Genomic DNA, 25,290 nt, shown 5'->3' with positions numbered 1-25,290 from the left:
GCTCGTCCTCCCCTCCCAGGTTGGGGGAAGGAAAAGAATTTCAGCTGGATTCTGGTTTTTTATTTATTACTGCAAAGCTTGAATCTGTTCAGCAAGGGGTCACTGCACTGGGAGGGGTTTGAACAAGGACACAGCTGGAGGGAAATTCTCTGTGTTGTTCCTCACCCTGCTAATGAGGTGTTAAACTAAAACCACATTGTGGGGTTCTTGTCGATGTGCATCTCACTGCTGAGACTTTCCCTTGGCCAGTGGGGGAAAAAAAGCAGCATATCACTGGAGAAATATAATAGAAAAAATGCTCTGAAATCCTTTCAGTCAGCAGTAGGCATTAAAAAAAAAAAAAAAAAAATAAAAACCCAGTAAATCTGTCTGCTTTTTCCTTTAAAGATCCTCTGGGTTTATATTACTAGGCAGAGGCAGCAGGACACGGGAAGAAATTGTTCCCTGTGAGGGTGGGGAGGCCCTGGCACAGGTGCCCAGAGAAGCTGTGGCTGCCCCTGGATCCCTGGAAGTGTCCAAGGCCAGGTTGGATAGGTTGCAACCTGGGATAGGGGAAGGTGGAAGATCCCTTCCAACCCAAACCATTCCATGATTCTCTGATTCTGTGATTTTAAACAGAAGTCTCCTGAACCCCCAGCTGGATTGTTGCCCCCTGGTTTGGATGTTTATGTGCTAAATACCAACTAATTATTAAAAGCACTTGAATGCCACCTTTGGGAGGAGGTGCACTGGGCTGAGTTTCCTTCCACGTGTTTGCTGCTCATTCACCTCCTCCCTGTCCTCCTCCTGTCCCAGGGCTGGAAAGGGACAAGTTTGACAACAAGACCGTGTCCTTTGAGGAGCACATCAAATATGAGCACAACATGTGGAACTACCTGTACTTCATCGTGCTGGTGCGGGTGAAGAACAAGACTGACTACACCGGGCCCGAGAGCTACGTGGCACAGATGATCAAGGTACAGGTGCCCTCGGGGCAGCTCCTTGCCTATCCCAACCTGCCTGCCCTGGAGATATCAGGAACAAGGGGCTGGACAAGGAAAAACAGCTCTGGGAAATTCTTTTGGAAAATACTGGCTAATGGTGCAGTGCCTGAGTTTGTCCTTTGCTGTTTTTTTCCACGTGGTGTGTTCGAGGGTTTGTCCTGTGAGTTGAAGGGTTGGACCAAGCAGGGAGTGGGGCTTCAAGGGGGTTTTGAGGCAAGGGAGGGAAAGGAAAGCAAGGAAAGAAAAGCTTCTGCACCTGAGCCCATGAACTAACCTATAAATGGACCACACATGCAAAAATTGCAGATTTTTGCAAAGATAATTTCTTTAATCCCTAAGCACAGGGAGGCTGCCTGTTAAACCCTATCTTCTCTCCTCCTCTCTGATCCCTCACCCCAACTGCCCTTGTCCGTGCTGTCATTCCCAGAACAAGAACCTGGACTGGTTCCCCCGGATGCGAGCCATGTCTCTGGTCAGCAATGAAGGGGAAGGGGAGCAGAACGAGATCCGCAATCTGCAGGACAAACTCAACACCACCATGAAGCTCGTGTCACACCTCACCTCCCAGCTGAACGAGCTGAAGGAACAGGTATGGGAAATGGGAAATCCCCTGTAGGAACTCTCTGTCCTTCCCAAAATAGCCACTGAGGGCAGGGAGTGGGAGCAGGACTGCCCAAGGCAGCACAACAATACAAGCACAGGGCTCCTGCAGCTCTTTTTTGGGGGAATTGGGGACACTTGGAACACGTGGGTTTGGGTAGTGCCTCATCAGCTCAGAGTTTGCTGGCAGAGGCTCAAAGCAGCTCACTCAGACACTTGGGAAGCACATCCAAGAGCAGGAGGGCCTGGAATTGCCTCAGCGTGTCCCTGTTGGAATTGCAGATGACGGAGCAGCGGAAGCGCAGGCAGAGGATGGGGTTTGTGGATGTCCAGAACACCATGAACCACTGAGACACAGCTCCAGCCACCGAGGGACTGACCTGTGCCAGCTGAGGAGGCTGCCCCTCCCTGGGCTCCAGGCATGGATTGTCACTGTCTGGGGACAATGGACCACAAGGAAAGGGCTTCCCAGGCAGCCCCTCCCTTAGAGCGCTTGTAAGCAATTCCAGGAGCAGGGACCGGCCCGAGTCCTCCCCACACCTGGGCCCAGGTGTTTTTCTAACACCCTCGTAGGAAGATAAACCATACAGGACTTTCATTCCTCATTGCAATAACTCTTTATTTTGCAACTGTGGAGGGTTGTATCTTTATCTCCATGTGCTCCAGCCCCTCGGCTGTGGGGTGAGTAGCTGTAGGGCCACACTATTTAACTTATTCCGAGTGCCACTTGTCCCTGTGGATATCTGCCAAGCAGCCCTCGTTATCTGCTGTGCCTGCTCCACGCTGACCCCTCTCCATTTACAGAATTCTCTTCATCCCGTGGTGCAGTAAAGAGCAGCTGAACTCAAGGAGGTGGATTTAATTTAATTAACTCACCAGATGAGGAGCTGAGCTTGTCCTAGTGGGAACTAAAAGTCTTTTGCCTTCTGTGGACCAAGGATCTTTGGGCAGCAGTAGTAGGAGCTTGCAGGTTTACAGGAGTTCACTGTGAAGGGGTGTCCTGTGTTTTAGTTTCATCTCTGGTGTCATGTTTTACTTTTTTTTTTTTAAATTTTTTTTTTTAGTTGTTACCGTTGTTACTTAAGAACGGAAGTGTAAATTGCCTTAACTAAATTAAAGACAGAATCATGTTATAATAAAAACATCAACGTGGTAAAGAAAGTCCCCTTCCTGTGCCCTCTGGTGTGTGAGGGGGCTGTGGAACAGGAGCACAGAACAAGCCCAGGAGCAGAACCCAAAGCAGGGCTGGCACCCAAGGTGCTCCCCAGCCCCAGGTGTTGCACATCCCCTGCCAAACGCTGCCATGAGGAGCCACCAGCAGCACCAGCCTTGGTTCCTGGAGCTCTGGACCAGAGCCTGCTGCAGTTTCAAATTCTTTCACTGCCTGCCAGGAAATCACTGCTGAAACCCATAAAAAGGAGCAGCTGTTGGTGCTGTGGAGCCCTGGCACAGCTCTGCTGCAGACACTCATCCTCCCCAGGCCAGCTCCAGCTCCAAGCCCAAGAACAGACACTGATGAAAGCAGTAAAGCTCTAAAAAGGAGCAAAAAAGCCCATAACAGTGAAGTTGCAGAGCACTTGAAATGTGTTTATGGCCCCATCTAGCAGCATGTCATCTAATCCTGCCTTCACCCTCAGCTCTGCACTAACCCACACATCCCTCTCCTCAGGCTGGGGGGATCTGCACAGAGCTGGCTCCTCCAGCAGCAGCAGCAGCTCTGCAGCAGCTGATTAAAATCTCAATTAAACTCGTGCAGTGCTCCACTGTCACCATGGCAAAGTCACCCTCCGTCCTCTCTGTCTCCTCCGAAGGAAAATAAATGTGATGATTAAAGTTCTCCCTCCCTGCACTGCCCTGGTCCCTGGGCTAACACACAAACACAAGCACAGAGAGCTTTTCACATCCTCTCTGTTCTCTTCACAAGAACATTTAAAGCTGCACCTCCTCCCCCTGGGCAGCTCCTGCTTGTTCCATTTTCTGAGATACAAAAGGCCAGGTCTGACACCACAAAGTTCCCTTCCCTCCATTGCTCCAGCATGGATGTGTTAAGCTCTGCCCCAGATTCTCAGCAGAAAAAAAAGGAGACACGAAATATGAAGAATGTACAGTGTAGGGCTGAAAAAAAATGCTGTTGCTAAGAGGAATAAGTGGTTTTATTCATCATGGCAACACACAGAGCTTCAGGGATATGTACAGTGGAGAAGCTGAGAGCTGGGCCCTCACTTTGAGTCCTCCTCGGGTTTCTTGGCAGAGAACTTTTCCCGCAGTGTTTTCCACGTCCCTTTTTTCATGTCTTCCATCTGTTTCAGAATGTCTGCAAAAGGAGAAGGGAGACAGAGATGGGGCCAGAGAAAGATAAGCAGGAAAACAGAGGAATGAAACCCTCTTAAAACAGCTCTGCCTTCCATCCTGACTTTTCATCTTAATGAATTTTCATCCCAGGCCCGAGGCGATGTTGGTTTCCCTTCCAATCAATGCAGGGAGTCTCTTATCATCAACAACTGATACCCAGATTCCACGCACTGCAATCAAAGTTAGCAACTGGAGCAGAACAAAACTGCTCTGGCTCCCAGCTCTGCCCTTCATAAAGGATGTGCTGAGACATTTCTGCATGGGGCACCCGGCTCCTTCCCCAGGTCTGACACACAAGGAATACGAAGGGAATTGGAAATGGTGAAAGAGCAGCTGAGCTCAGTGTTGGGGTGAGGTAGCAAACGTGTTCCTTCCACACAGATCCTGCTGTCTGACCCCACAGAGCCTTTGCAAACCCTCTGTTGTTCCTGACAGTGCAAAATCCAACTGATTCTTCAGCCCAATATAATGAGTTACTCCTCAACAGAATTATTCCTGAACTTACTCCTCATCCAACACCTTCACAGAACTGCAGGCAGCCCCTCAGTGCCCCCCAGCCCCAGGGGCTGAGCAGGGATGCAAGGGAGCATCCCAAAGAGCAGAATGTCCCTTTCCCCCTGCCCTGCCCTCTCAGACCAAGCAGTACCTGTGGCCAGGATCCTCCTGCAATCATCCACTGTCACCCCGGTGAAGGTGGTCTCTTTCAGGCGTGGGTACTTCCCAGGGGAGCAGGAAAAGGAGGGAGAGAGACAAAGAAGTCACTTGTAGTGCATGGAAAAGGTACAAGTGTCACCATCTGGCACAGCCTGAGTGTGAGTCCAGCTGGGATTTTGTTCCTCCACACCAAGAACCAGGTGTGGATCTGCCCTGGGTGAGCACAGGCACTGCTGCACCCACCCCTCAGCTGTCCCTCAGGCACTCCCAGGAATGCTGCCATTCCCAGGAATGCTGCAGCAGGTGGTGGCACCCCCAGAGTGAGGGGCAGTGGCCAGTGCCACAGCTCTCACCTTGTTTTTGTAGAAGTTGGTGTGGATCCTGACTAAGCTCTCGTACATTTGGTCACAGGCCTCGGGGTCAGAGATCTGCAGGGGACACAAGTGGCACACAAGTCTGGTTTTACATCTCCACAGCAAAAACCCTCCTCGTTCCCAGGGACAATGGCCATGAAGGAGCAGCTCAGAATTCCCAGTGCACTGCTGGATAATGTCCATCTGCTGTCCTGCTCCAGGCTTTCCCCCTCAATCTCCCACCAGCTTGGCCTGCAGGAATAACAACACTTGGGATTTCCAGGATGGATCTGAAACTCTGCACCAACAAGATCTGACAGTGAATACACAGCCACAGAGAACATTATGGGCTGGTGCTGGGATATCTGTGGCCCTTCCACTTCTGTCACCTGCCTCTTTGTAGGGAATCACACAGGACAAGGAGCCAGGCTGGATGCTAAAAACTCCCTGTAGGGGGCTAAAAATAGCCTGTAATTGATGAAGGAAATCAGCACAAATGACAGGGAACAGCTTGAAGTGTAACTGGATTTCTATTTCAGTTGAAGATCCGGCTCATCCCCAACCTGTGCCAGGTGTCTCTGCCTGGCACAGGCCCTGCTCAGCTGCTTTTCCAGTCTACAGTGTTTTTCCTGTTTTCTTTTTGTGGTACAGTGAGCCCAGCTCATGCCAGAACTCAGTGTTGCTGCTCCGTGAATGGTTAAAACAGGTCAAGAGTAAAAATAACATCAACAGAAAGGTGTCAGGATGAAGCAGGAAGAGTAAGGGCTGCAGGAGAGAGGACACAGGGACAGCCACATCCCCCTGCAGGTGATCCCCACCTGTGCCCATCCCAAACACCCCCTGACAAGGCTCCAGCAGATCCAGCCATTAAAACACAGCACAAACAGCATCCCTCCCCTGGAAATCCAGCAAATCCCATTCCATCAGATGGCTAAAGAGGCCTCGTGGCTCTAGCTCCCCTCTCAGAAGCTCCTCCTGCCTCCTGCCAGCACATTCAGCCTCTCTACACAGAAACTGCCACCACTGCTGCAGGCATCAATTCAGATTTCCAGGATCAGTGGCAGCTTTGGGATCTTGGAGCCAAGTGGTGCAAGACATTAAGCTGTCCTGAGCATATGGAAAAGCAATAAAACCCTTCCCAAAATGCCTGCTGCAGACTATTCTGGTCAGCAGTACAGGATTAGGAGCCTATAATGGCCCCTTGAGGTTGAAAACGCATCTCTGGAACAATGTTTTTATGCTAAAAAAGGGCACATTTGCATTCTGCAGCAACACCTCCGTGCCTGGGAAGGTCTGCAGCCAAGTCAGGCATCAGATTCCCTAATTTATTTCAGCAGCAAAGCCTAAACTCCAACAGAATTACAGCTGGAGGCGGAATTCAATTGTACAACTGCTGCATTCCATCAGTGTCAGGCAGTGCTGCAGCATCCCACCCTCGAGGTAAGGAGATCACAAGAATTACCTGGATTCCAGCACAGCTGGAATTCCCAAACCTCCATACCCCACTCCCATAACCACAGGACGGGGTTCTCCAAAATACCTGGTGCAAAGGGTGCAAGAATTGGCTATAACCCAAAATAAAACAGCTATCCTGGGTACAAACCAGGTGTGCTGAGTAGAAATCATTTGTCCAGGGCACCAACCAGGTGTACTGGGCACAAACCATTTATCCTGGGTACAAAAACCCCATTGTCCTGAGCACAAACCATTTATCCTGGGTACAAACCAGGTGTTCTGAGTATAAACCATTTGTCCAGGGCACCAACCAGGTGTCCTGGATACAAATTGTCCTGGGCACCAACCAGTCAGTCCTGGGTACAAACCCGGTGTCCTGGGTACCAATCATTTGTCCCAGGTACAACCCGGTGACCTGGGCACCACCTGCAGTTTGTCCCTTGGAGACACAAGCCCCTGGCCGGTATTCCAAAGCCTTCCTGGGATGTGTGTTCCAAAGGCAGCCGAGTGCTCACACTCCTCGGGAGGAGCCGGGGGCAGCAGGACTCCATCACCCCCTGGGCTTCCCGTTCCCTCCCAGCTCAGGATGTCCTAAAATTCCATGAATCCCCAGCGAGCCCCGAGGCAGAGCCGCGTGTGAGCCCCAAACCCTGCGCTCCACCCCTGACCCCTCAGAGCCCCCTTAGAGAACTTTCAGAGCCACCTCACAGAGCGACCTCAGAGCGACCTCAGAGACCGCTTAGAGTCATCTCAGAACCCTCTCGGAGACCAGCCAGAGCTACCTCGGATTCCCCTCAGAGCCACCTCAGAGCTCCCCCAGAGCCCTTTCAGAGCCACTTCAGATTCCCCTCAGAACTCCCTCAGAGCACCCTCATAACCACCTCAGAGCACCTTCAGAGCCTCCGCCGTGCCGCTCCCCGCGCCCTCCCAGCCGCCCTCCTGCCCCTCACCGGCGTGTTCTCGCCCTCACGGAAGGCCTGTGCCACCCGCTGCCGCAGGACCGAGCCCAGGTCCCGCTGCTGTTTGCTGTTCTCCACCGGCCACTCCTCGCAGAGCCGCAGGAAGCGCCGGTACCGGCTGGCGGCCATGGCGCCGGGTCACGTGCGCAGCTCACGTGGCGCCGCCGCCGGGTCACGTGGGGCGCGGCAGGGCGGGAATGCCTGAGGGGAGAGAGCCCTGTTAGGAGCGGGAATGCCTGAGGGGAGAGAGCCCTGTTAGGAGCGGGAATGCCTGAGGGGAGAGAGCCCTGTTAGGAGCGGGAATGCCTGAGGGGAGAGAGCCCTGTTAGGAGCGGGAATGCCTGAGGGGAGAGAGCCCTGTTAGGGGTGGGAACGTCTGAGGGGAGAGAGCCCTGTTAGGGGCGGGAATGTCTGAGGGGAGAGAGCCCTGTTAGGAGCGGGAATGCCTGAGGGGAGAGAGCCCTGCCGGGGGCGGCGGGTCCCAAACTGCGCCCCATCCCCAGCGCAGAGCGCTGAGTGCCGCACCTCCAGGGATGGGGACTCCCAACACCGCCCTGAGCAGCCCCTTCCAAAGCCTGACCGCCATTTCCATGAGGGAATTCCAACCTGAATCTTCCCTCGCTCAGCTTGAGGTCGTTTCCCTTGCCATGTCCCTTGGGAGCAGAGCCCGACCTCCCCTCTGGCTGTCCCCTCCTGTCAGGGAGTTGTGCAGAGCCTGAAATTCCCCCTGAGCTTCCTCTTCTCCAGGCTCAGCCCCTTCCCCAGTTCCCTCAGCCTTTCCTGGTGCTCCAGACCCTTCCCCAATCTCCCTCAGCTTCTCCTGGTGCTCCAGACCCTTCCCTAATCTCCCTCAGCTTCTCCTGGTGCTCCAGACCCTTCCCCAATCTCCCTCAGCCTTTCTTGGTGCTCCAGACCCTTCCCTTATCTCCCTCAGGTGTTCCTCACAGAATTTAGGATGGTTTGAGTTAAAGTTAAATCCCATCTCATTCCACCCCCTGCCATGGGCAGGGACACCTCCCACCATCTCAGGATGCTCCATCCAACCCGGCCTTGGACATTCCCAGCCACACTGAGCAGGTGTATGAGGGCTAAAAAGGGAGGACGTTGAGCTTTTTCTCATTATTCAGGCAACAAGTTGTTTCTGTGCAGCAGGGAAGAGTGAGGGGCTGCCAAATGAGGAGGAGCTCTGGCTGTGGTGTCACACCCGGACCCTTCTCATCCACCCCTTGTCCCACCCGTGTCCTGCTGTGCCCCCTGAGGCTGCTCATGTGGCTCTGCACAAACTCATCCACAAAGCCACAAAGTCTTATCACGGATTTCTGATGTGAGCCAGGACAGCCTGTGGCTCAATCCCTACTGAAATTGGGTTTTTGTGGCTTGTTTTTATACAGTTTGTGGTCAAGCAATAACCCAAAACTGTGAACAAAAGTCTTCCCAGGTGGACTCCGGGCCAAGCAAAATACACAACTGGGCCAGATGTCTTAAATTTTCCAGCTATAAATTGCATCAGCTCCCCAGCTTTCTGCTGTAAATCCAAGTGAAGCGTCTCCCTTGGGATCTGGTGTTTAAACCTGTGGCAACAACGGCTCTCTTAAAAAATTATGGGCTTAAACAAAGCGTAATGTACCTCAAGGATGCTGCGGGAGGGAAAAAGAGATGGACAACAGTGGGAGTTACTTCCACAATTTTATTTATATCCCCACTCCCCGGTAGCGGAGTTCTGTAGCTCCATTCCTTGTGCAAGAACTTCTTCAGATTTCCCACACCATGCAGGAAGGAATTATATTTGTTCCGTCATAATAATAAAATCAGTCCACAAAAGCTGTAAACATTATTTTTAGAGTCTTTTGTTACTGTCTCCTTCAAACACACACACGCACACACACACACATTCACACACGCAGTATTTGTATCAAAGAATTTCTGGGTGACCTTTGACGTCCAGTTCCTGACTCAATCTCACACTTTTCTTTTTTTCTTGTTTGTTTTTTTTTTGTTGTTTTTTGGGTTTTTTTTAAGCAAAAATCCCTTGATGTGAATGAATTTTTGTGGCTGGTACCTGACAGAGTCATTGCATTCCCATGCTTCCAGCCCCAGTGAAGCCTCTTTCCTAGAAAATCCATGGAAAATCCCCTGTTATAAACCCACAGGGATGTTCATGCTTGGAGAGGTGCAGCTCTTGGTCTGAACACGTGCACAGAGAATCCCGACCAGGGGCTCTGGGAATGTTGGAGGGTGTTTTTCCCTCCCACCTGAGCAGGAGCAGGAAGGGAAGCTCCAAAGGGAAGCTCCATCAGTTCATTCCTGCCCCAAACCCGCTCGGCTGCGGGGCGAGCAGCTCCTGGTTTATCATTAAGACTCTTTCCAAGTAATGCTTTCTTTGGCTCACAAATAAATCAAGGACAGCAGTAAAACCAGAAAAGAAAATAAATCTTCTGATGGATGGCAGAGGGAGCAGATTCCTCCAGCTCTGTTTCCACACTTCAGTTCAGTGACAGCACAAGGGGAGTTTTCAGCACTTCCCGATTTATCCGTGCTAATTCCGTGCCATATCCAGCAGCCAGAGGGTCCCACACAGCCAACCCTAGGCGGGATTTTCAGGGCTATCAGTCACTAGGAAATCCAGGCCATTTCACAGAAATTCTCACTTCCCTTCTGACAGGCTCTGAAGGATTTTGATCAGGTTCTCCAGGCCAAAAATGTAGCCGTGGTCGGGCCCGTCGTACAGGGTGGAGTTGGGGTTGCTCTTGGAGCCTTTGAAGGTGGTGTGGGCAAAGTCTATCATCCTCACATCCACCCTGCAGGGGTTCGTGCTGTGAGTTTTGGGGAAGGGGAGGTGATGATCAGCGCTCTCCTTGTGCTCCTGCCCGTCGTAAATGATGAGGAGGGAGCTGGAGTAGAACCTGTAGGAGCTTTGTTTCCTGATGACGGCCAGCAGGGCCTTGAGGCGCAGGATGATGGGCTCCAGCAGGTCCGTGCGCAGCTGGTTCCCCGTGCACAGGAACTGCCGCAGGGTCTGCCTGAACCCCTCTGCTGACAGCTTCCTCCCAAAGTATTTGTCTTTGCACAGGAAATGCCCCGTGTCTGCCTGGTAAACCTGGAAGGAAGCAGAGGAATTATCCATAAAATCAGAGAATATCCTGAGCTGCAAGGGATTCGTGAGTGATGCTTTAAGATTTTAGGCTTTATATCTGCGCTGCATTAGTGCAGAACTCTAAACTTGATATAAAGTGTTTGGTAGTTAACACTTGGCATTTGACACTGACACGTTTTGGTCAGACAAAACAATTCCTCTGGGTCTGGAACCCAAGGACACCCTACAGCCTCAGGCCCTGAAAAATATAAACAAAAGTGAATTGGGGAGGAGCAAACTGGGGGAATGTGACTTCATTAGCTCAAACTGTAATTGGAGAGTTAACCCCTGAAATGTAAATAGACCAAACTTATATCTGTCTGAAAAACTCATGACCATGAGTGTATTCTCTGGGAGGCTTTGACTGCTCAAAATATATCTATTGAAAGCCTTTAATAAATCCCCACTTTATTCTCCTAACTCTGTCTAGCCTCTGTTCTAGGTAGCCACTCCAAGGCATCAGTGTGAACACTGAGGTTCAATTCTGCCCATAGGAAGATGCCAGAGATCAGAAAAGGACATGGGTTTTGACTTTATATATTGACAAAATGTATATTTATATTTTGCTTTATATTCTATTCTCCTAACTCTCAAATTATCCTTCAGGCAGGGTTTTGAAACCTGCTTGAGAATAGTGAGTGAGGGAAATACATGGTTTGGGTTTCCAGGAGGAAGGATGGGGATTTCCAGCAGGAGAAATTTAGTCCACAATGAAACCCGGACTCTCACAGCTCCAAGATGGGGTGGCTCAGTGAAAGCACAAGTGGGGCAATGTGATGTTTTTTGGGTTTTTCCATGCAGCAGCCAAGAGCCGAGGAGGAATCTCAGCATCTCAGATGGGCTGAAGCGTTCCAGCTGCTCACACCGTGGCAGTGGCACAGAGAAAGGGTCACCCTAAATGTGCCATATTTGATACCCTCTCTGAGAGGACACAGAGCTCAGTGGCACCTTTTTACAGTTTAGGCAGAAAAGAGAATAAAACTCCTTCAATTCACACCAGCCAAAAACCCCTGGAGATTCCATCTTGGTTCCAAGTGAGAGGAATGAGGGATTTGTCTTTACAAACGAGCTGTGGGTTTGCTGGTAGATAAAACCAGCACTGAGAGATAAAAGAAACAATGGGAAGGATTCCACTGACTGATGAATGGAATAACAGATATTTGCCTTTACAAACAAACTGTAGGTTTGCTGATAAATGAAATTGGATATTGAAAGATGAAAGAAGCAATGAGGAACATCTATGAATTCTATAAGAATTAAAAATTAAAAGGGAGGGTTAGACATTAGAGGGGAATTTCAGGTATCAGGGGTTTGGGCAGTCTGTACCTCTCAAGTACCTCAGCCAATGGGGAAAGAGAGAGGGAAATGTGACTGGGAAATTGGGATAAAAAGGAGGCTACATCCTCCAAAAAATTGAGAGATCCCATGGCCTCTCCCTTTATTCGAATAAAACAAAAGGACTCCTTTGTCTCCTTTTTGGACATAAAACCTCTGGTGTTTGTGGCTTAATTTTCCTGACCCAAGAGGGGAAGCAGCACAGCGAGGGGATGGAGCTTTACCTGCATCCCACAGATGCGCACTCCCAGCGATGCCGAGGTGCTCTGCTCACACTTCTTGATGTGCCGAGCTTTCTTCTCCTCCGAGGCGTCATCCCCGTGCTGCCGAGTGCCCATCTTCAGGTCCAGGATGCAGGGATAGCTGCACTTGGACACCACGTTCTCCAGCAGGAGAAACTCTGAGCGTGACTTAAGGGAAACCCAATACTTTTAAATTCTAATTGAAAGAGGCCTTAAATCAAAGCAACTGCTGACACTCTCCATAACTGCTCACAACTGTAATGAGACTTTCTGAGCCAATTTCTCACACGTGTCATTGCTATGGGCCTCTCGCTGCCAATTCCAGTTAATTTACTGTACTACAGCCCTACCAATTAAAGCCCCAACAGCTCCATTCTCCAGTGACATTGTAGCCCTGGGCTGTCACTCCGACACCTTCCCTCGGTGCCGAGCTGGCTCCGGTGGGTGGGGGAAGTTGTTAAACTCTATTACTCACATGACTGGTGGGTAATGAAGTGTAATAGGAAAATAAAAGGCGAGGCAGCTGCTAATTCCTGTATAGTTGTGTTTTTAAATGTATGCCAAGGGGATCTTTGACTTCTGCTGAGAACTCTTTATGTGAAATGTGGGGTTTTTTTCTTTTTTTAACAGTGAGAGAAGATAACAGAAATATTCCTTCTTTTCCCAGAGTCTGTGCAGAGGAGGGGATGCATCCCCCTGCAATAAACCCTACACTGAATTCCAGCTGTTATCCGTAGCCAGGACAGTGCTGAGGGGGGGGAGGAGAAAGGATACGATGGAGTTTGTTCTCGTTGTGCTTGGAGGACATGCGGTTCAGGTGCTGCCGGTGACAGTGCAGTCCCCAGGGGTTGTAGCTCTTCCTTTCCGGCTGCTTCCCATTTGCCTCTTCCAGAAGGGAATCTGTGTGGTACTGAAGGTCTGTCCTCAAAAGCATCTTCCCAGGGCAGCTAGACAAAGCACACAAAGGGACATGTCAGGTTTTTAAGCTCCAGAGGAGAATATTCCCTTCCCTCTTTTTTTTTTCTTTTCTTTTTTTTTTTTTTTTTTTTTTTTCTGTAGAGCCTCAAACTTGATAAGGTGGATTTTCAGGGACTCTCAAAGGAACAATATTGATCATGTCCAACCTGCAGAGATCCTTTGTTACTCCATAACAGTAATTTTCAGAAAGCCAGCTACTGCTGCCTGCCAATACTTTTTTCATTATAATTTAAAGTGTGCTGGCTCCCTTGAAAAGCCATTCACAGCCCCAGCTGCCAGGGATCTCTATTTATCCACCTAATGGGCACAGCACAGGCAAATGGTCCAACAATGGGAATGATTCCCAATTTGGAGGGGCTGGCTCCAAGGAGGGGAGAGAGGGAGAGAAGGAGTGATGAGGAGACCTGTTCTTCTTGGGGGGTCATTCCTTGGTCTCACTCATCCCAATCCACCACTCCCATCACTCCAAAAGCTCCATGGCAGGGACAGTCCACCTTCAGTCCCAGTGGTCCAGGGCTGCTCTGAACCAGTTTGGGATGAAGGATGTCCTGCAGAAAACCTCTGGGAGCACTGGGAGCCTTCCTGGGAGAGCTCTCCCCTGGGATGGGATGGGATGGGATGGGATGGGATGGGATGGGATGGGATGGGATGGGATGGGATGGGATGGGATGGGATGGGATGGGATGGGACTGCAGCCCCTCTGTTCCATGCTTTGTGACTGCTCTCCCGTGGCCCCTCCTCTCCTGGAGCATGCTGTGCTTCAAGGAATGGGGTTTAGAGCACAATTTGAGGCACATATTTGAGCAACAGCATCCCAGCTGCACCCCACTCCATCCCCACACCAGGGAAGAGCAGAACTACACACAGGGATTGGCTCTGCTGTTCTTCACCTTGGCAGGGCCCTGCTTTTGCCCTAAGCCCACAGCTGGGCCACCAAACCCATCCCAAACCCATCCCAAGCCCATCCCAAGCCCATTCCAAACCCATCCCAACCCACCCCACTCAAGTGGCCGATGCCAGCCAGGATTGCAGGGAGTGACAAACCCTCACCTGTCTTTGAAGGTCTTGGTGACCTGGGTGTGGCTCCACTTGCATTTGTGCCACAAGGTGACAGCAGGGTCACCGCCAGTGCTGTCCTGCTGGCCCAAGCTGGGGCTGGCAATCAGGGTCAGGTTGCCCAGGCTGTCCTTCTTGAGGTGCACGGACACGATGCCTGGACAGAGAGAAAACAAACGAGACACATGAGCCCGTGGGGTGTCACAGAGGCCTGGCCACCACTTTGCCACCACCTCATGTTTTTTTACTTTTACTGATCCCACTCTGATTTCAAGCCAAATAAAACATCAGCAGGCTGAGACCCTGGAAAATGTTCTCAGGATTTTCAAGTGTTCCCCCTCTGAAGGCTCAGTTTGAAACCTGCCTCCTCTCAACTCCACATTCCTTTGTCCCCCACCCCTCCGAGCTCTGCTGTGCCTCGAGTGACCCAGAAAAGCCCCCTGCTCCAGATCAGGGGCTCCCAGCTTATTTATCACAAGGGATTTAAGTGCTTTTTAAAGACAGCACGAGGCTGGAAACGCTTTTCATTGGCAGGAAGCAAAGGGAGGGTTGGGGACAAGGCATTTTCCAAGGACACCCAGAGTGCCAACAGCTTCTTTTATTTGGAGAGCCCCGGGAGCAGGGCAGGGATGTGGCCATGGGCTGGCACTGCTGCCCACTCATTGTCATGGTCGTGTCCTTCCCCCAGCACCAAGAACCAGCACCCAGACATCCCACGGGGGGCTGGAGTGTCACACAGTCGGTGTTTGTGCATGACACAGACTTGGATTGTGACCAGAGGTTATTTTTTCCCACCCTGAATGCTTAAAACACCATTCTGCATTTGAACATTGCAATTTTCCCTGACTCTGACAGGAATCACAGGGCTCAAATACCAGCCAGTCCAGCACGGATTTAGCCCAACACGAGCCCATCCGTGGCACGGGGCTGGCTGCGTGCACGTCTCAAGTGACAGCGCAGGAATGCCATGGATGACACTGCCGCGGGCTCTGACCTTTCTGGGAAAGGCTGATAACGCCATCCTGCCCCGGGGGCCTTCGTCGAGCACAGCCCTAAGCTGCACCAGGGGAAGTTTAGGTTAAACATCAGAAAAAAAAATTCTCTGCTGGAAGAAACTGGGCACTGGAATTGTCTGCCCTGGGAGGTGCTGGAGTCACCGTCCCCGTTGAAAAGAGCCTGGATGTGGAACTCAGTGCCAGGGTTTGGTTGATGAGGAGGGGTCAGGTCAGAGTTGGACTTGGTGATCTCAAAGGTTTTTTCCAACCTGGTTCATTCTGTGATTTGGGGCTCAGGGGGCTGGCAGCTCCCAGAGAGGACAGGGACCAGGGACAGGGCAGTGGGACCAGCCAAAGCAGCACTGGAGAGAGCCAAGCTGGGGATACAGGGAGCTGAGCTGGATCCAGCTGTGCCCAGGGGTTTGCTGGGCATTTGGGGAGCTGGGCTGGATCCAGATGTGCCCAGGGCATCCTCACAGGTCTGCTGGCCATGTGGGAGATGATCTCAGCAGCTCAAAACAGTTCTGCTCTCCCAAGCAGAGGTGCCAAAGCAAACAAACGTGCAGAGCCCCTTCTCTCCATTTCAAGCTCAGTTCCAGTGAGCAAACACCGAGCAGAGCTTTGCCTCCTGTGCCTGCCGGGTTCTGCTGCCCCAGGGGGGTTTTCCCACCTGAACTGTTCCTGCAGCCACCCCTGCAAAGGTGCCCATCCCTCCCCGGGTCCTGCACCCCAAAAACCTCGGGTTTGGATGCTTTTCCCTCACCACAAGCATTGCTGGTCCCTGCTGCTGTTCAATCAGCATTGCTGTGAACAGGCTGGGTTAAATGGGCTGACTTTGCACAGAAATGGGGGAAAATCTACCCAGGCTGCTCTGCCAAGGGACTGAGGGGCTGCAAACTTTCATCAGGGGGAAAAGGAATATTTTTAGCCCTCCCAGCCCTCTGTGTGAGCTCAGGGAGTTTCATCTTCCTCAGGCTCCAGCATTACCTTTTCCCCGAGTCCCATTCTTAAAAAATCCATATTTCTGAGAGCAAACAAATCTCCTCTCAGCCTGGATGACTGCTTCACATTTTCAGGGGATATAGGCATGGGAAAGAAAAAAAAAAAAAAAGCCAGCGTGTCTTTTGACTAAATCAAAGCCTTTTTCATTTTAAAAAGTCACGGGGAGGCGACCAGAGCCCTCGATTGCAACACCATAACCTTAAAAACTGTCCCAGTTCCTGCCTGCAATCAGCAGGGCTGTGCTCATTTGCATAGTGCTGACGGGCTGGCCCTAAAAAACTTATATATAGCGTGAAAGTAAGAGTTGTTAAATATCAGCCATTAATATGAAAATTAATGGAGAGATTTTCAAAGGCGAGAAGAGAGCGTTAAATTGGAAGGGAATGTGATCCTCTCCCTCCTCCCAGCTGGAAATTCAATCTTCAAAAAAACCTACAGCTCAGTCTGAAAAGTGCTTTTTGTTTCCTGGGGGGATTCCATGGGGGTTTGCAGGTGTCCTGCCGTGACCTGTTTGTGGCAGACAACCCCAGAGCTCCTCCTGTGCTGCAGTGAGCAATCATCTCTCCAAAGTTTTTTGGGTGCCTGTCTGTGCTGGCCTTTAGTGTCCCTGACACCCCAATCCCTCTCCTGCCAGCACCAGCGAGGAGCCAGAGGGTATTTCTGGGTGCTGTCACCATGCTGGTGGCATCTCAGGAGGTTTCACTCTGTAACTCTGCCCTCGTGGGTTTATTTTTGTGTTTACAAGCACATTCATTTACTGCCGAGGGCGCTGGGAACCTGAGCAGAACTGGGCTGGAAAACAAGCCCAGCAACCCCCAGTGAACTCAGCTGGGACAAGGCAGGGCCTTCAGAGGGGATAAAAGTTGGTCCCAAGGTCACCAAAGTGCCTGATATGGGTGAGGCAAGCAGGAAAAGGCACAGGCTGGGGGTGAGGCTTGAATGATATTTGATCCCTATTGTAGAGAATGTCACCATAGCACAGAATGTCACCATTACATAATGGTCCCAGGGCTGTTCCCACAGCCCAGAAACAGAGACGAGTGTGAGTGGGGGATGGAGCCACCAGGATCATCCCCCTGGTCGCTCATCCCCCTCATAGGAAATTGTTCCACCTCTTGAATTGCCTGGCAGCAGAGAGGAATAAACTTGGGAGCCCAATGCCAGACGGGAGAATTGCTTTTCAATTACCCCTCCTCATAAAACTCTCTGGGATTTGAAACAGGAGAGAAAAAGACAAAAAGGTTGGAATAACCAGGGCACCCCTGGACTGGTTAAACTGGGACTGTTTATCAGCTGCACTGCAGCACCCATCTCCTGCCAGAGGAAACTGCTCAGAGGAAACTTTTCTCCCTTAAGCATCTTTTTAATATTGTCCCATAAATCTGCAGAGGTCCCTGAATTTCTGGGAGAGGGAGAATTGGGCTGGAAGAGCGTTGGAGCCGTGGCTGACTGAGCTCTTTGCTGCAACGCGGAAGGACCAGGAGATATTTTAAGTTTTTACGTGACAACCGAGCTTCTCACCTCCCCCAAAAGCCAGGGTCAGGAGCTTTATGAGCAGCACAAGTCTGGCAGTAAAAGCACAAAATACCGAAGGAATAAGAAAGAGAAAGGAAGGGAGGATAGATTTAAAAAAAATACCAGTGCTGCTTTCCAGGGGCTGGCAATGGGGCTCAGGGATGGGACAGCAAGCACAGGGGCAGGCAGGAAAATCTTCTGTGGATAGAAAGGCTTCACCTGCAGCAGCTGGGGATGCTTTTTAAGGAGGTGAGAGCCCTGCAGCTGCCCTTACCTTTGTACTGAGGCGTGAACTGCCTCATGGCCAGGGGCAGCGACTCGTAGAAGCTCAGCTCCTGCAGCACCAGGGGCTTGCAGACCGTGTGCTCGTCGTAGGTCAGCATGCTGGTGTGGCCGCCCACCTGGTGCACGAAGGGCTGCAGGAGCACAGCAGCCCTGCCCTCGCCAGGGCTCTGCCCCACCATGGTGCCAGGCACAGCCCAGGGGGATCCCTCAGCAGCAGCACAAAGATCTGGGAAGCACAGGCTGGGGTGGGCAGTGCCAGGACAGTTTTCACCCACTCTGGTGTTTCCCCCACGCTGGGTTTTCCTCCACGCTGGCTTTTCACCAATGGAATCTGCAAAACAGAGAATTAAGGAATTAGAGAAGAGTCACCCAGCAGCTGGGTGGGATGAGATCTGTCAGTGCCCAGGGACTGGCAGGGAGCCCAGCCTGACACAGAGAGTCCAGGAAAGCCCCAATTCCCATGTGCTGGGGACAAGAGACAGGGATCAAGAAGAACTGTGAGTTAAGGCAGTGACATCAAGGCAGCAGGATCAGGGATTCCTTGGACAGATTATTAACACACTGCACTGATGCTGTAATGCTGTGTTTGTCCCACAGGCCATGGTAGGGTGGTCCCAGGCCTTCCCCAGGACATTCCCTGCGTTGTTATAAAGCCCCTGAAAGCCCCCAGGCACCCCCTTGCCCTACAACACTGCGGGTGGGGTGAGCAGCAATTCTTCCAAAGAAAGCTCAATTAGGGAAATTCCCTGTCATTTAACACCGGGGCAGCAGCAGCAGCATTTCCCTCCCAGGCTGACACACACACACACAGGGGGATGTGGATGTGTCACAGCAGCACCCACAGGGTTGACACCCAGCAATGGATCCATGCCTGATTCCAGAAATTCCTCCTTGATTCTGACAGCAACAGGTCTTGGCTCTAAAGCAGCAATGTAGGAAAATCACGGAGCACATCATGGAGCATCCCCAGCAGCAGCACCCACCAACACCTGCTCCTTCCCCCATTCCTCACAGGAAACCCAAGGATGGCTCTGGGACATCAGGAACTGAATCCCAGAGGCACCAAGGACAACAAAAAGGAGCTGATGGTGCTGGAGCAGCCTGGCTTCACACCAGAGATGGACCCTCCACATCCCAGACTCACAGGGATGGGAAAAAATTATTAAAATCATCATTTGAGGACGGGTCCATGGCAGCACAGGCCCTTTCTCCTGATTGCTCCAGCTTCAACACAACTTTTGCACCCTGTTTTTGCCAGCAGAACCCCAGTGCAGGGGACAGTGATGCCTTTGCAAGATCCAGTTCTGCCAGGAAAGCCTCCAGGATGTGCTGCCAGGTGAGAACTCCACCCCTGCCAGCCCCACGGGACAGATGTGACCAGGGCAGCGCTGTCACCCTCCCCGTGCAGGAGCCAGGACACAGCAGAGGGGTGGTGGCACCTCCTGGAGGCACCTGGAGCTTCCCGGGGCGGGCAGGGCTTTCCCTGAGCACCGACCCGGAGCTGGATCCAGCACAGAGCAAATTCCCCACCCTGCAGGAAGGATCCAGAGCTCAGGAGTTGGACTCGATGATCCCTCTGGTCCCTTCCAACTCCGTGGTGCTCAGATCTCCCCTGCCCTGCTGGGATGAACGCCCAAGGGAGAAGCACCTGGCTCAGGTACCTGCTTTGTTCCCACCTGCAGCAGTGGGATGGAGTGGGATGAAGGCGGGGAAGAAACATTTCCACCTCCGAACGCACCAGTAGCTCCTTTATCTCTCCCGGGGTGAGTTTTTTCCCCTCTCATTATTCCCCTTTGGACAGGAATTCCTGCTCTACAATTACCTTCCCAGGAGGAACAAAGCCAGGCCCTCGAGCCCAGCCTTTTCCAGCCGGGAAGAAAGCGGCTCCTCCGAGCTTTCCCGGGCGTTAATAAAAGCATTTTGTTAAGTTGTGGCAATTTTTAAAGAGGATTTTCTGCCTCGGGAGCCGCAGGTTTGTTTTGTGTGGCTTTCCCCCCTCCTTCCTCCCATCCTTAAAAAGAAGGAGAAAAGCCAAAAGCAAGCGGATTTGTCATAACACCTCTTAGGAGCAGGGAACAACACAACTTAAATCCTTTCTTGCTTCTGAGACAGTCCAAGGCTCACACTCAGCTGCCACAACCCCCTGACAGCTCTGGCAACCTTAGCATTGCAAAGGGAATTGGGGAAAAACATCCACAATTTGATAAAGCTCCCGAATGTTTTCTCCCAAGCAAAACTCGGGGCAGGATTTGCAGCAGGAGAAGGAGGTTCTTTTCTGGGAGTTTCTGCTGGGAAGCAGCTCATCCATTCGGAGCAGATAAATGTTCCTGAGAACACTGAGCTCCCCTGAAACAAGACACTGGAAATAAATCACTTCCACTGGCTCAAGGTATCGCAAATGCCAGGAGATATTTACGTCACTAAAAATACACAGAATTACAGATAAATCCAGACCCTCCAAGCAAAACCAGAATCCGTCAGCGTTTCCCCCCCCCCCCCCAGCTAAAGGAAAAGCAGCTCAGGTGCTGCAGGTGGAGGTGAGCCAGGAAATATCAAGGAAGGAGGATATAGAGAATATTCCTCTGCATAGAACAGTAATATTCCATTCTGCAGGAAAGGGATGGGGCTTTGGAGAAGCCACGGAATTGTCCCTGCTCCTGGCAGGGCTGGAGCTGGATGAGTTCTGCCCCAGTGCTGGGGACAGCGCTGCTCCCCTGGCGCTGTCACCTCCCACCCTGCTCCCAGGCAGGGCCAAATGTCAAAGGAGTCTCAGCTAAACAGGTTGTGCATCCCCAGCTCCAAACCGTGCCAAAAGGAACCGGGCAGATTCAATTCTCTAATCTTTGAGTGGCGCCTGCTGCATCCCATCCCAAACAGGACTCGTGGGAAATGCACATCCAGGCCGAGCTGGGTCCTTGTGGCAGAAACACCCGGGAAAATTAAAACGCAAAATCCCTTTAAAAACAAGAGCTCTGTGCACTGTGCCCTCAGTGCCAGCCCCTCCTGGGCACGTCCCTGCTCCCGGAGCCTCCCAGAGCTCCAGGGGAGAGTTCAAACACTGCAGGGGCTGCAGATTCTTGGCTTCATTAAAAGGGAAGAGAAGAAGGTGGCTGAGATCGGTGTGTGCTCAGCTCCTGGTGCTGCAGCTCACCTGGAGCCACAGCCAGCCCTGCACGGAACCCTAGAGCGGACACCTGGTGCCACCGTGGACACGGTGCCACAATGGCACAGTGCCACCACGGACACAGTGCCACCACGGACACGGTGCCACCGCAGACACAGTGCCACCACAGAACCTGGTAGCACCACGGACCCAGTGTCACCACGGACCTGGTACCACCACAGCTCCCAGTACCACCACAGACACGGTGCCACCATGAACCCAGTGCTACAACAGGACCCGGTGCAACCACAGACACGGTGCCAGCACAGCACCCAGTGCCACCATAGACATGGTACCACCACAGAACCCAGTGCCACCACAGAACCCAGTGCCATCACAGGACCCAGTGCCATCACAGGACCCAGTGCCATCACACTCTGCAGAAAAGGGCACAGGTTCCCTCACCCCCCTCCCCACTTTCTCCCCAGCACCTCCCTCCCTTCCCTCCCCAGCCCAGCACTTCCCAGCCATTCCACGAGCACCATGGAGCACCGAGAGCCACCAGCCCCAGGGTCACTCCAGAGACTCCCACCAGCCCCAGGTGCCACCTGTCCCTGCTGCTCCTGTCCCTTCCTCCCATCCAGAACCTTCCTGACAGCAACACTCCCCACCCAAAGCCGTGTCCATCCCCCATCCCCCTGCCCTGAGCCCAGCCCAGCCTCACCTGTGGCTCCAGGTGCGCTCCGGGCGCTGCGCTTGAGCCTCGGGGCGCTGCCTCTGCGGCGCTTCTCGCTGCTTCTCGCTGCTGCTCCGGACGGAGGAATGAAGGAATATTTGGGCATGGCCGGACTGCGTCGGCGCTGGCAGGAGCCCGGAATGTCCAGCTGACATTCCAGCGGGGCTGTGCTGGGAGAAACACCCAGGGCGGGACGGGGAGCGTGCGAGGAGGGCTCGGAACAGGACGAGAGGAGCCGGCCGTGGGCTTGGGAAATCGGCTCTCCAGGAAAACAACTGGGGATTTGTCCATGTGTTTTCCATGGAACTCCCCCTCAGCTCGGCCCCCGCCGGGTTTGTCACCTCCCTGCAGAGTGAGCTGACACTGGGAGAGGGATGGAGCTTCCCAGAGCTCCCAAAGCACCGCGAAAAACAGGGAGGCACAGGGTGTGACAGGGGGACACCGAATCCCCCGTTGTGACAAAGAAAAGGTGTTGGGCAAAGGGGGAAAGGCTGGACTGGGCTGGACATTGCCCAAAGGCAGGAGATGAGTGGATCCAGAGCTCCAGCCCTGCCAAGGGGAAAAGAGACACGTCAGAGCTCGGGATCTGTGTGGGGAATGGAAAAGTCCCAGGGAGCTTCCTGCCAGGGCCACAATGTCCCCTGCAGCCACTCAAGGACAGCGTGTGCCCCCCAGGCCTTACTGTCCTGTCCAGCATGTGCCAAGGGCTCCTGCCAGCCTCCTGCACCCCAATAAAACGGGATCCGTGTGCCTTTCAGGGAATCACGAGGAACACCCAGCCTGGGCAGCACCCAGGACAAGGAGGGGACGGTGCCCACTGCCCACTTCCAGGCCCCAGCAGGAGCTTGGGCACTTCAGCACAGCCATGCCCAGGTCTGGGCCCCCCAGGGATGCCATTGGGGAAATGCCAGGGAAGAAAATCTCAGAGCTGACAAAAGGAGTGATGGATGTGGAAATTCCCATAACTGGAGGGGGAAACCAGGCTCGGGACAAGCAGAGGGATCGAGCAGAGACGGGGGCAGAGGCTGAGATTAAAGACAAGGATGAAAGGAAGACTCAGATTCCCAAGGCCTGGATTCACTCTGCTTCATGCTGCAATCTGAGCTCAGGAAAGCACTTATTTATTTTTTTTATTTTTTTTTAATCAGGTTGATTTCTGAAGGAGAAAAAGCTGATCTGAGCATTCTGCGCAGCCAGATGTGGAGTTTCTGCTTCCTCTTCTCCTGTCCCTCGAGTCCAGCTCAATTTCTTCCTCCTTCTCCAGGGCAGGCTCCAGACCAGCTCGTCCCCCCGAGCCCAGCAGGTCCCGACATCCCAGCACTTGTTCTGTCCCTCACCCTCTGCAGCCCCCGGCTCCCAAAGCCCCCAGAGAGCAGCCAGGCTCCAAACGTGCCAGGCTTTAAATCCAACCAGCCCAGAGCTGCCAGGGAGGGGCCAGGCTCGTGCTGGGGGTCCCTGGGGCTCAGCGAGAGGCAGGACCGAGTGGTGTGCCCTGGGACACTGGGGAGCCCAGCACAGCCCCCCCTGCCAGTGCCCACCTGCCAGTGCCCATCTTTCCCCATGGCAGAACCCACTTTCCATCCTGCCAAAGCTCACCTTTCATCCTGGCAGAGCCCATCTGGCAGTGCCAGCTTGGCTGTGCCCTCCTTCCCCTTGGCAGAGCCCAACTTCCATTCTGGCAGAGCCCAGCACAGTTCCACTGGCAGTGCCCACCTTTCCCCATGGCAGTGCTCACCTTTGCACCTGGCAGAGCCCACTTTCCATTCTGGAAAAGTCCATATTTCATCCTGGCAGTGCCCACCTTCCATTCTAGAAAAGTCCACCTTTCCCCTGGCACTGCCCACTTGTCTGAACCCACCTGGCAGTGCTCTCCTTCCCCTTGGCAGTGCCCTCCTTCCCCTTGGCAGTGCCCTCCTTCTCCTTGCAGAGCTCAACTTCCATTCTGGCAGAGCCCAGCACAGTTCCCCTGGCAGTGCCCACTTTCCATTCTGGCAATGCCCATATTTCACCCCATATTTTAATCGTATTTCATTCATCATTTCGTATTTCCATTCTAGAAAAGCCCCCCTTCCCCCTGGCAGTGCCCCCCTTCCCCCTGGCAGTGCCCCCCTTCCCCCTGGCAGTGCTCACCTGGCAGTGCCCACCTTTCCCTGGCAGTGCCCATCCCGGTTCCGGTTCCCGTGCCAGGGATGCCAGGCTGTGTCCCGGCCGTCGGGCACAGGGAGGATCAGCACACAGGGAATTCCGGAGCCTCTGCTGACGAGCGGAGCGCTCCGAGGGCAGAGAAATCGCCTCGGATTCAAGCCGTGTTAATTAGGAGCTAATTACGGGCACAGCGATGTTCCCACCTTGGCCACCCCCTCTCCAAAGCTGTCCCGGTCCGGGAGCCTGGGGGGAGCCAGGGCTGCCCCTGAGTGAGCTCAGCACCCCGGGACTCATCCCGAAATTCCCTGTGCAGGGCTCCGGGCGTGCTCCTCGGTCACAGGGGCATCACTGGGGGCTCCTCCTGCACCCGGGGGCTCATCCCAGGGAGCCGCTGCAGTGCCAGGAGCTGGCATGGGCAGTGTGGGGTCACAGAGGCCACCACGCCCTGCCCTGGGTAAAGCCAATGGTTTCCATGATCCCCCAGGGTTTCCTTGCTTTGGAGGGCCTGTTCTGGGCTTTGCTCCAGATCCCAGTGACCCTACAGATGTGTTCCTGCAAAAAGTGCTGCTGGACAGGCCTGGCCTCATGTGGGAGCCTGGGAGGTGGGGACAGGGCTCACCCCAGGGATGGTGACACAGCGAGGGACAATCACTGACAGCACAAATGGTCCTGCAACACCTCCTGTTCCTGACCCTGGGGGAAATCCTGGAGGGATGGAGGCATGGATGATGGATGATGGATGGATGATGGATGGATGGATGGATGATGGATGATGGATGGATGGATGGATGGATGGATGGATGGATGGATGGATGGATGGATGGATGATGGATGGATGGATGATGGATGATGGATGGATGATGGATGATGGATGATGGATGATGGATGGATGATGGATGATGGATGATGGATGGATGATGGATGATGGATGATGGATGATGGATGGATGATGGATGGATGATGGATGATGGATGATGGATGGATGGATGGATGGATGGATGATGGATGGATGATGGATGGATGATGGATGATGGATGATGGATGGATGATGGATGATGGATGATGGATGGATGATGGATGGATGATGGATGATGGATGATGGATGGATGATGGATGATGGATGGATGGATGGATGGATGGATGGATGGATGGATGGATGAGGCTGTGCTGGAGGGAGGCAGCTCCAGGCAGGACTCACTCCCTGTCCCTGGCTGTGCCTGTCCCTCCCCAGCTCCCTTGGCTCTTTCCAGGAGAACTGGCCCTGTGCCCTGACTCTGTGCCCATCAATAAGGTGCAGCATCAGCTGTCCTGTCAGCAGCAGGAAAAACATCCCGTGGGAAGGGCTTTAAATGGAAGCAGGAAAGGAAAAGATAAAGAGCTGGTTTCATTTCAGAGCCCTCGTTGGGCCA

General features: G+C 52.9%; 3 protein-coding genes across 3 annotated transcripts in view; 1 reads left to right on the top strand and 2 right to left on the bottom strand.

Moving 5' to 3' along the window:
- Positions 1–2,744, top strand: part of ITPR3 (inositol 1,4,5-trisphosphate receptor type 3) — a 37,696-nt gene extending 34,952 nt beyond the window's left edge. Inside the window, exons 56-58 of the mRNA XM_014872722.2 lie at positions 796–956; positions 1,411–1,572; positions 1,866–2,744. Of these exons, the coding sequence (XP_014728208.2) occupies positions 796–956; positions 1,411–1,572; positions 1,866–1,934 (392 nt within the window). The 3' untranslated portion in view covers positions 1,935–2,744. The remainder of the gene's footprint in view (positions 1–795; positions 957–1,410; positions 1,573–1,865) is intronic.
- Positions 2,745–3,718: 974 nt separating this feature from the next.
- On the bottom strand, positions 3,719–7,510 carry UQCC2 (ubiquinol-cytochrome c reductase complex assembly factor 2). Its single transcript, XM_014872878.2, has 4 exons — positions 7,348–7,510; positions 4,943–5,017; positions 4,582–4,651; positions 3,719–3,897 (listed from the first exon to the last, which is right to left on the bottom strand). The coding sequence occupies exons 1-4, from the start codon at positions 7,483–7,485 to the stop codon at positions 3,803–3,805; spliced, it is 378 nt and encodes a 125-aa protein (XP_014728364.1). The 5' UTR covers positions 7,486–7,510; the 3' UTR covers positions 3,719–3,802.
- Positions 7,511–9,029: 1,519 nt separating this feature from the next.
- Positions 9,030–21,842, bottom strand: IP6K3 (inositol hexakisphosphate kinase 3). Its single transcript, XM_014872724.2, has 6 exons — positions 21,725–21,842; positions 17,887–18,228; positions 14,095–14,257; positions 12,841–13,013; positions 12,049–12,224; positions 9,030–10,453 (listed from the first exon to the last, which is right to left on the bottom strand). The coding sequence occupies exons 1-6, from the start codon at positions 21,840–21,842 to the stop codon at positions 10,001–10,003; spliced, it is 1,425 nt and encodes a 474-aa protein (XP_014728210.2). The 3' UTR covers positions 9,030–10,000.
- Between the last annotated feature and the right edge of the window lie 3,448 nt (positions 21,843–25,290).

This window comes from Sturnus vulgaris, chromosome 29 (assembly GCF_052056855.1).
Source record: "Sturnus vulgaris isolate bStuVul1 chromosome 29, bStuVul1.hap1, whole genome shotgun sequence".
Taxonomy (NCBI): domain Eukaryota; kingdom Metazoa; phylum Chordata; class Aves; order Passeriformes; family Sturnidae; genus Sturnus; species Sturnus vulgaris.
The sequence above is the reverse complement of the archived record's forward strand: the minus strand, read 5'-3'. Positions and strand labels throughout refer to the sequence as shown.